Source organism: Gekko japonicus, unplaced genomic scaffold, assembly GCF_001447785.1.
Source record: "Gekko japonicus isolate JY-2015 unplaced genomic scaffold, Gekko_japonicus_V1.1 scaffold555, whole genome shotgun sequence".
In the NCBI taxonomy this organism is placed as follows: domain Eukaryota; kingdom Metazoa; phylum Chordata; class Lepidosauria; order Squamata; family Gekkonidae; genus Gekko; species Gekko japonicus.
In genome coordinates this window covers 214,971-225,106 of record NW_015161420.1, presented here as the reverse complement: position 1 = coordinate 225,106, position 10,136 = coordinate 214,971, and the positions used below count along the sequence as shown (strand labels likewise).

Sequence of the window (10,136 nt, the reverse complement as noted above, 5' to 3'; positions counted from 1 at the left end):
GAAATTATGGGATGTTGTTTAATTTGTGATTTTGGATGTGATTTAGATTTTTAGATTTGGGTTAGCACTTGTTACATTTCTACAATGGAAATTGTCAATGGATTGTATTGGGTTTTGAAGCATGTCTGTACTCTTAATGTAATTGTTTATTGTGATATTTCTTGTACACTGAAATTCTGTGAATTTCACACTGGAATTATATTTATAAAATGGTTGTATATAGGATGATTGGATGGCCTAACACTGGTTTCAAGAAAAAAAAATCTATACACTTTAAGGGTTGCCAAAATATTCTATTTCTATGAAGCAACTGTACATTGGTGTGTGATTTGATTGTGTGTTATTAGACAAACAGGCACAGAAATGTTTAAAATTGCTAAATCTCTGTAAAAATTGTAATCAGACCATTTTCTCATGCTACCACCACAGCATGAAAATGTCTTAATATAAAAAAGCAGAAGACTGGTAGATTTTTTGCTATTTTTATTTACTCTTTAGATAAGGCACAAGTTAGTTGCGAATAAAAATTGTCTTTTTATCTGAACCAGAAAAATTAGGTTAAAAATAAGGTGGGGGGAATTGGGGAGGGGGATAGAAATCAGAAGCATAACAAATGCATGTTGCTCTCTGGTTACATACACAGAGAGATTACAACTAAGGTTTTCCTTTTTGGGGAGTCAGGATCAAGCTTTGTAAGTGTATGAATGAGTTTTGATTCTTCTAGATCATCTAGAGTGTTAACTGTCTTTAGAAAGCTCCAGACCAGAATTAATGAGCAGAGTTTTTACTGTCCATTTTTCAAACAAATGACTTGAAATGTGAGAAGGCACATGTGTCTGTATTAAACATAACTGGATCTTTATTGTAAACAAGGTATAAAGTACAATATAAGAAATATTGTGCAAAATTTTAAAGTAGTCACAAAATAGATATTACACCACTCTCCAGAAATTTATTCTTCAACAGTAGTGTAGAAGATGAAACAGAAATATCACCAAGAAAAATGGCTTAATAATCATGGTGTACTAATTTGGTGTCTTGACACCCTTTAACTTCTCACATAACCTTTTCTGATTTAACACAGCACAATGCCTTCAACATATATTTTTTTAATATCTTCCAGAGTAATATTTTCAGAAAGTAGCATAGCATACTACTCTTGTCCTTCCTTCCCAAAACAGCCTCAGTTGGCTCTTAAGATTACATTTTTAACAAAGTGCACGGTATCAAGATTTTAAAAATTCAATGGTATAGAATGTCATGGTATCAATGAAACCGTAAGCAATGTAAAAGAAGTCACATCAGAAGATGCTGAAGTACAGCTGATAGTACTAACCATGATGCCTTCAAGAGTAGCAAAATACTATTAGACTTGCATGATAACACAACAAAGTGGATCCACTTTGGGTGTTCCAACCCCCCCTCCCATTCACGTGACATCCTGAATCAATTCTGTGCTTAATGTTTTACGTTGGTGTAATTAACTATACTTGATATGCTAAAGGATGGAGATAAACAGGCCTAATCACAGGAGGGTTTCTGATAACCAGAGTTCCACCAGTCTGATGACTGGGCCTTAAAGCAAAGGCGAATGAATCAAATATTATTTGCTGCCTAAAAGAAAGTTACAGCACTTTGGTAAAACTGAACGTTATCCGGTTCTGTACCAGACCGATATTCTTCTCTGGTTCTAAGCCTAAACACATACACATCGCTCTGGCTTAAAACTGGTTGATCTATAGTCCATACAGTTAAGTTTTCCCGTGTTTAAAGCTTCACACTTGCTTGACACTTGCATTTCCCCTTTCCCGACACAAGAGAAACCTACTGTCCCATGTGACTGGTTTTTCCAGGAGACCTCAGTCATCGCCCCTGTCTGTTCTAACAGCCACCAAAGGCTGACACTGTAGAACCACAGACTTATTTCAGAAGCTGGTTTGACATCACTCCAACCACAGTAACAACAGTTATTTGACAGTGTCTTCAGATGGCAATACTTCACTGTGTAGGTGCAGTAGTAGGTGGTACAACAATATCGTTTAGCTTGCTCACTTCCATTTGCCAATTTGGTAACTTCTTGGCTGATAAGTGGCGACGTGCATGTTTCGTTAAGTGGTCACTCCTCATGAATCGACGATTGCACATAGGGCAGGCGAATTTTTTCTCACCCGTGTGTGTTCTACGATGGCGAGACAGTTCATCAGAACGCGCAAACCTCCTCTCGCAGCCTTTCCAACTACAACTGAATGGCTTCTCTCCTACAATACAAACAACAAAAAGCAGAGCCATGAGCATTTCTTTACTAAGAATAGGTAATATAGGTGTTTAACTGTTCAAAGTGGAGGGGAACATGTAAACTTTTGCAGGTGAAATCAGCACCCCTAGGATTACATGTAACGTAAGAACAAATGCAGCCACCTTCCAGGCAATGCTCCCTCTAAGCTGTGGAGTCTTGTGAGCAAAAATTCTACTCTGTGAGTTACTGGCATTAAAGTTGTAAGCGAGCGATTTGGCTACTGCATAAATTAGTTTGCTCTGTAGCCGTCTTTCCTTAGCTAAGACAAGGATGTTTGAGCCGGAGGCTAAAAAACTGTGAGCGAGCTCACACTAACTCAGCTTAGAGGGAACACTGCTTCCAGGCTGAATTCAAATCACACTTTGACTCAGTCTTCACCGACTGTAGCAGCAATATGATGATTAACCAGACATTTTTGCGTGAACATGCACGAAATGCAGAAAGGCTGCACATTACAACTGTTCATGAAGAAAGCAGCTAGTTCTGACCATTCAGAATCCCAAAGGTTCACCTCCCACAGCCACAGCAGCAGGCAGGAAAGCCTACACTGGGTGGGCAGTTTTTTCCCTTCTGATACTTATTTGGAGCTGTGTGCTTTAAAAACTCACCTATTTCCTGCCCCGCTCACTTCTGGAAGAGCAAGAAAAGCTGCTGCCAGCACTTCAAGCCATTCCAGTCTGCCTTGCTGGCTGGATTTGCTGTGGGACAGTAACTTTAGGTGTAGACTAGCTCTAAGATGCAACTCACCTTTGATCAGAGTCACCCTCTCCTGCCCTCATGCACTTACCTATTCCTAGCTGTAGCATGGCTAGCCACTTTCTAAAAGTAACGACAGGAATTAGAGTTTGTGGTTTTTTTCCGCAACAGAGAAAATGCAGCAGCTTTTTCTAGTTAATAGTTCCTATTTCACCTATATAGTCTAAAAATACACAAATAATTAAAAAAAAATGAACTGGGACATCCTTGGTAAGTTTTCCATCATTCCCAAACCTGTAGAAAATCTCATCGCCAATATGGATGACATAAAAACTCCGTTTTGAATTTGATATTGTTTTTAATTACCTGTGTGCGTTCTCACGTGGGCTTTCAAATGGGAACTCTTGAAATAAGTTTTCCCGCAACCTGGGTAGTTACAAACATGACTTCTTATTCTCAGAGAATCAATGGATGGAATGATCTTTGTTGCAACAGGAGTAAGACCTGGAGCAGGAGCAATAGGAGAAAGTCTGGTGCCATTAGGACTGATCACAGGAGCTTTTGGATTCTGAACAACAGTCTGGGGGACAACAAACATAAGAGCTCCTTTGGGAACCTGGGTTCCCATTAACACCATAGGCTGACATAGGTTCAATGGCAACTGACTGCAAGGGGTGCTGGGAACTACTGCTGTCACAAGTGAGTTGTTAGCAGGCATTGGAACCATCTGGCAAACCAACGGCATAGAAGGGACTCCTCCAGCTTGCATAGGAGACGTAGGGACTACCAGTGAAGAAGTCTGCTGTGCTGATCCATGGACTGGCAAGCCACTACTAAGGAAAGGATGAGCAAAATGCACTGGGTTACCAGTTAGCATTGGACAGATCTGATCTTGCACGCCCGGCAACTTGCCATTTTCAGGAAGTGTAGTATTCAGTGACACATTTTCACAAGAAGCATCTTCTCTTGATGTCACATTGTCCTGTGGAGTTGCTTCCTTCCTGTTATCGTCCTGATAATTCAGAATGCTGGCTGTTCTCGCAGGACAGGTTCTGTGATTACAAAGCTGGGCATCCGCAGTGTGGCGAATAACGCTTGTTGCCTGGGCTTTCAGCTCTCTTGATGCTGGGACCTTCTCAGTCTCTTTAACAGCAGCCAGAGAACCTTGACCAGATATGTCAGTAACTGACTTGCTCTGTACAGCAGATGGAGCTAGTGCTGCTGGATGGATTGCTTGAGACATTTCAAAGTCTGAAGGGCTGTAGGGTGGAGTCAAACACTAGAAGAACAAAAATACGGTGCAGTGAGATATCTATGCAGTTTAACTACTTAGTACAATCTATGAGCTGTAATAGGTTATAATCACGTGCAAAAATACTTCAGAGTAAGTATCAGTGAATTAACCACAGCTTACTTCTGAATGAATATGTATAGGAAGGACTATAAAATAAGTAGTTTTAGATAATAGAATAAAGCTTACAAAGGCTGATATCGCATTAAAGTCAGCAACAGGCTGCGGGTTATCTTCAAATTCTTCAGATATATCCGACGCTGGCGTTATCGGTCTCAGTTCAACATACTTTCTGAAGTCCGATTTCCAACTGCAGCTCATGGATATCAGAGCTTCCACTGCTTCGAAATCACTTTTTTCAGTAGTATTGTTCCAAGAACACTTTTTAATGTGCTGCTCCATTCCTTCCTGTGAGAAAAACAGAAATGCTTTTTAATGAACTACCACCAACATTGTTGAAAAATAGCCGTCGATGCTTATTAAAAACAGTTGAATTTAACCTGTGAGGACTAAGCTCTCACCAAACTAAAAGTAAACATGCATTGGACTGGGCAGACAAAACATTATATGGAGCAACTCCAATGTTTAAGAACTATAAGGACTATTTTTTTAGCATAAATATCATAAAGCTAGTGACCATACACAATAATTGCCCTGATTCTACAATTCAGCACCAGACTGAAGACAGATCTAGAAACCTCATCCACAAGATAATAAAACTACAGTTCCTGATTTTAAAGTAATTGTCTTTTTGCTGTCATGTCATAGCTGACTTATGGTGACAACCAGGGGTCATTCCGTAGAAAAAGAGGTGCAGGAGCTCATTAGCATAAATTATTTGCATATTATAAATTATTTGCATATGCCACACCCCCTGACATCACCGGAAGTGTGTCAGAAGGCAACACCCACCACTCAGGCTCCACTGAACTGTTTCGGATTGCTAGCTATGGGGGGGGGGGGAGGAGGGCGGCCCTGCCACCCCGAGGCGGGAGAGCTTGTACCTGAATAAAACTTGGGCTTAAAGGTGCCACTGGACTGTTTTGGACCGCGGGGGGTGGGGGGTGGAAGGGGGCTCTGCAGCTTACCTGGCTGCTTCTTGCTCTGACTGAGGACTGCTGGGAGCAGGGGGTGGGGCATGTTGTATGTGCCTGCCCCCTGGGCTCTTTACTGCCGGAGCTCCGCTCCTGTGCGTGCCTACAGGAAATGACCCCTGGTGACAACCCAGTGGGGTTTCAAGAGATGTTCAGAAGTGGTTTGCCACTGCCTCCCTCTGCATCATGACCCTGATATTCCTTGGCGATCTCCCTTCCAAACCAGAGCCAACACTGCTTAGCTGATAAGACTGGGCTAGTCTGGGCTATCCAGTTCTAGTTGCCATTAACTATTATACACTTTGAAAAGTATAACCTGGGTTATCTAGGTTGTCTAAATTGGATCACAGCTGAGTACCTCAGTCCAATCAAGTTCTGATTAGATCCCACAACTAAGCAGAGATGATTAAGTAGTTTATGGATCAAAACCTAGAAAAATCTGTTATTATTTTGAAGGATTTGTTTTTCTTGCAACTATTTTTAACCAGCTAGTCTTAAATAATCAACAAAAAGGGAGTCATGTAGCACCTTAAAGACATTTTTTTTTCATGGGCTAAGGTCCACATAACACATACATGAAGTGAAACTGGAATACACACATAGCAAGGGAGGGGGGATTATGTTGGGTTGAAAGGCAGTGAAATGTAAGTTTGTGACACGAAACTTACAATAGCTGTAACTGTGTGTAAACCTACCCAACAATGAAAACCAAGTGTACTTTATTCTGTATTTTGTGTACTTTATGGTACTACAACTTTGAAGCACCCCAGTAAAGATTAATGAAGAGCAGATAATGGTATTAAACAGTCTTTTGCGCAAGTTTGTTCTCTCCTCTCCAAACAGGAGTCCTGCTGCCACACAAAATTGTGGTTACTATGCCACTCCCTTGTGTGTAAAGCACTTTTCAGTTGTGCCCCTGAATAGGTCTGCTGCATTCATGTTGATTTATTACGTTTTTTTCTTCTGGAGAAATCTGGGCAGTATGCGCATACATGGTTTCCCACCCAGGCCGCAACCTTAGATGAGTTAAGCCTGGTAATGTTGCTGCATCATGCGCCTGCAAATCGTGTTCTTCTGTAAGGGTTCCTGTAAAACCACCCCTATACGCACCCTGTAGAGGAACCCTGTCGATTAGCCTGGCTAGAGAAGGCTATTATCGAGACCTATGAAGAGCAGAGGAAAGGCAGAGCGGAATAGACAAATATCCGCTCAGCCAGCGAGATTGAGGGCGGCTGAGCCGGGGGCAGGGAGATCCTCGCTGGCAGCCGGATCTTGGAGCCGAGCCACGCTCACCTCAAAGAGCCTCCAGCGTGACTCACGCCGAACATTCCAAACAGCACGCACTCTAGCCCAGGGAACGCCCCCGCTTTTCTCCCATTGGCCACCCAAGACAGCCAGCTCAGGAGCCGATTGGCTGGCACCTCCCGAGGAAGGCCGCTCAGTGGGAGGAGACATGTGAACAAAGCGTGATCAGCGACTGCTCGCCGGCGCTGGGGAAACGTGAACTGGGAATTGCCGCTCAGCCACCTTTCACCTACTTCTGCCGAGCTCGCCCTCCCCGCTCCGCCCCGCCCCGCCCATCTCTCTCCACTCCCACGCCGGGAGGCCCGGCAGGCAGGAAGAGATGCCGCCTGCAGTTGCCGGGAAAGGCTGACGATGCTCGTCCGCGTATATCTCGTTGCTTTCAGCCGCGCGCAGAGGCGTGGTGGGACGCGGCGGCCTTGTACTCCCTTCCCCTCCCCAGCTTATGATCTTTCTGCAACGCAAACTCTCGAGACGCACCCACCGCTTCCTGCGGCAGGACGAGAGCCAATTAAAATGGCAGGGCAACAAAACCCCTCTAAGCCATGTACGTTCACCTACTTCCTGCCCCAGAACCTGGTGGGCGTCGGGCAGAAAAAGCCTGTAGACCTATGCGCGCTTAACACACCCTCTTCTGTGGACTTTGCCATACCTGAGCTCATGGAAACTAATTACCTTAGGCGTGCCTAAGCGCACGAAATGGAGCTGCGAATGTGGACATGGCTACCGAAACCCATCAGTTTAAGTGTGTTTCGGGCTGCATTGATGCCGTCTTTTCCTCGGGAGTAAGCGACAATGAATTTAATCGGTTCCGCAGCAGCATTTCCCTATATCTCGGGGAAATGAAGGCGGCACAGATAGGGTTCCCAGGAGTTATCCTAGTACTGGTAAGGCGGAGACCTGCTCAGCTAGGGTGCTGCTGGATCATGCGCCTTCGAAACACACCCAGTAAGGCAGGGGGGTGGAAAGAGAGAGATGCAAACTATGCACGTCCTTCTATTTCTTGCAAAAAGAAGAGGGGGAGTCCCGCCAGGACTGTCCCCCAAAGCTCGGCGGGGGTGGGGACGCAATCGCAGAGCGCGAGCAGGGATGAAGCACAACAAGTTGGCGCCGCTTTCCGCCTCGCGAGGATCCCTGGACCATCTGCAGTTAGCGCGCTGCTCTTCGGCTACCTCCCCTCCGCCCTGCCTCTCCTTTTGCTTTCCAGGGCCATCTTTTGCCCGCCCTCCAGCCTGGCCTCGCCCCCATGAGGCCCCGCCGCTTCTCCTCAAAGCGCCGGGCGGGCAGCGTCACTTCAAGCCTCGCCCTGGACCGAAGCTCGCGGCCCCCGGCACTGCCTTCTCCTGTTACCTCGCCCATCCCCCCCCCCCCCCCCCCCCCCCCTCTCACCCCCCCCGCCATGAGGGCTTTCTGAAGCAGCCGCTTCCCCCGCGCCCACCCACATCCTGTCTGCCGCCCCACCCTTTTCTGAGCGCCGCGCTCATTCCTGAAAGGCCCCGCCGGCACCTCGCTTTCCCCTCGTGTCCTTCGCCTCGATTCCCACGTGAGGCTGGCTGGGGCCACAGAGCTCGTGCGGGGCTTTGCACGGGGCACCGCGTCCAATTTAAACTGGAACGTCCCTTCCTGCCTCAGCCAGCGCCCTTAAACCAAGCTGCATATTTTAATAGTAATAATAATAGTAATTATTTTTTTTTTGTGCCTCGCTCAGTCGTGGGGGTTTTCTCCTAACGCCTTCTTTACACAGCCGAGTTGTCAATCCGCCAAGCACTCCCCATGCCTCTGCCTGCAAGCTCCCACTCCCCCCAGACAGTAGGCTCTTCTCCACACCTTTCTTTCCCAATTTGGGGGTCGCCGGTAACCTCTCCCCCGGAAGCCAGCAAACTTTTAAATAACACCCTTTCCCAATCCCAGTGTGTTGCCTAGCAACTCATCCTCTCTCCCGCACCCCAGTTCCGAGTCTCCTCACTGGAAACCCCAATGTTCCCCCTACCAAAAAGGGCTCCCCCTTCTTTATCAAAGGAGACCCACAATCTTTCCGGCAAACTGTAGTTCAGGTTCTTTGATAGTTCAGACATAAAAATACTTTTAAAAAAAAAGTCTCACAGGACATTCACTCAATCATCTCTTCCTGCATCGCCTTCTTGGAAAGACATATTCTCTTGCATTCCCCTGAACAGCGAGAAGCGCACCCGCACAAACCAGCTCCCGGCTAGAAAGTGGGTGTTTTGTTCCCCCCGCTTGAGCCTCGCCTCACCTCACCGCCCCAATTTCATCTTGCAAGCATTCGAGACAGTTGTACTTACAGCTAGCCGGAAAGGAGAAGCTCCAAAATTTAGCATGGCCTTGCTCGAAGTCTGTTGTTTTCCTCTCCTGGCAGGCAGCGGCAGCTGTTGACAAGCGCCTTCTCCCCCCGCCCCAGGCGTTCTCTGCTGGATGCTGCCTTTATTTTTCTCTTTTTGTTCGCGGGCAGCTCCCCATTCAGGTGGCGGCTCCCCAGCTCGGCGTCGGGGGAAGGCGGGCGCGGGACGCGGCCAATCGCCGGCAAAGGTGTGTGAGGCCGCGACCAATGGGCGAGCGGGGGCCACGCGTGATCAGCGGCTGCCCAGCGGCGTGGAGAGGGAGTCAGCCCGGCGTGTACATAAACGCGGCAGCGTGTCCTGGCGCAGCCCCTGGGTAAGTCCCCGTTGCTTGGCTGAGTCAGTGTCACGTCCCTTCCCGCCCCCTTCCTTCTCCGGATCTCTGTGGGAGAAGGGGGGGGTGGGCTGCGCCGAGGATGTTTTGCTTAGTAAGTGAGACAGATGGCAGTCAGGAAGGGCAAGCCGGAATCTGTTGTCTCTTCCCCCCACACACCCTACTCGTTCTGTAACGAGATAAACAGGGCTGATAGTTAAAAGGTTTGGACCCGGATTGCTAACCCATGTGGTCCTCCAAGCTCTGGACATTGTTTTCTCTCCTCCGGCATCATTTTTTAATGAGCCTAATGAAATGGTGTCTGGGACTTGAAAGTCTGCACATTGTTTGGTTGTTGCTCCTGCTAAAAGGATTTACCTGAACATTCACTTATACTCCGCCTTTCTTCCCAATGGGAACCCAAAAGCGGCTTTCATCATTCTTAACTGTTCCCAACAACAGCCCTGTGAGCTAGGTTAATTTTATGGGGTGAGTTCTGGTTGCCATGCCAGGTCCCTCCTGGCCACTGGTGGGGGTGGAGGGGTAGGGTTGCCAGATTCAGGTTGGGAAACTCCAGGAGATTCGGGGATGGAGCCTGGGGAGGACAGGCACCTCAGCGGGGTACAATACCATAGACTCCACCCTCCAAAGCATCCGTTTTCTCCAGGGGAACAGATCTCTGTAGTCTGGAGGTGAGCCTGGAGGCTGGCATCTCTAGGTAAGGAGCCCAACGTGGAGGCAGCTGTAAAGCAGGGTCTGTCGTTTGAGGTGTGAAAAGTACGCAGAC

General features: G+C 47.0%; 1 protein-coding gene across 1 annotated transcript; it reads right to left on the bottom strand.

Moving 5' to 3' along the window:
• Positions 1-578: 578 nt before the first annotated feature.
• Positions 579-9,083, bottom strand: KLF10 (Kruppel-like factor 10). The gene is made up of 4 exons (XM_015428157.1): positions 8,983-9,083; positions 4,473-4,691; positions 3,359-4,271; positions 579-2,258 (listed from the first exon to the last, which is right to left on the bottom strand). The coding sequence occupies exons 1-4, from the start codon at positions 9,016-9,018 to the stop codon at positions 1,999-2,001; spliced, it is 1,428 nt and encodes a 475-aa protein (XP_015283643.1). The 5' UTR covers positions 9,019-9,083; the 3' UTR covers positions 579-1,998.
• Positions 9,084-10,136: the final 1,053 nt, after the last annotated feature.

Excerpts from the sequence above, each read along its gene's own strand:
- KLF10 (XM_015428157.1), bottom strand. The coding sequence starts at position 9,018 with ATGCTAAATTTTGGAGCTTCTCCTTTCCGGCTAGCT. Across the intron at positions 4,272-4,472 it reads TTAATGCGATATCAGCCTTT|TGTTTGACTCCACCCTACAG; the intron begins GTAAGCTTTATT and ends TTGTTCTTCTAG. Across the intron at positions 2,259-3,358 it reads CCACGTGAGAACGCACACAG|GAGAGAAGCCATTCAGTTGT; the intron begins GTAATTAAAAAC and ends TTTGTATTGTAG.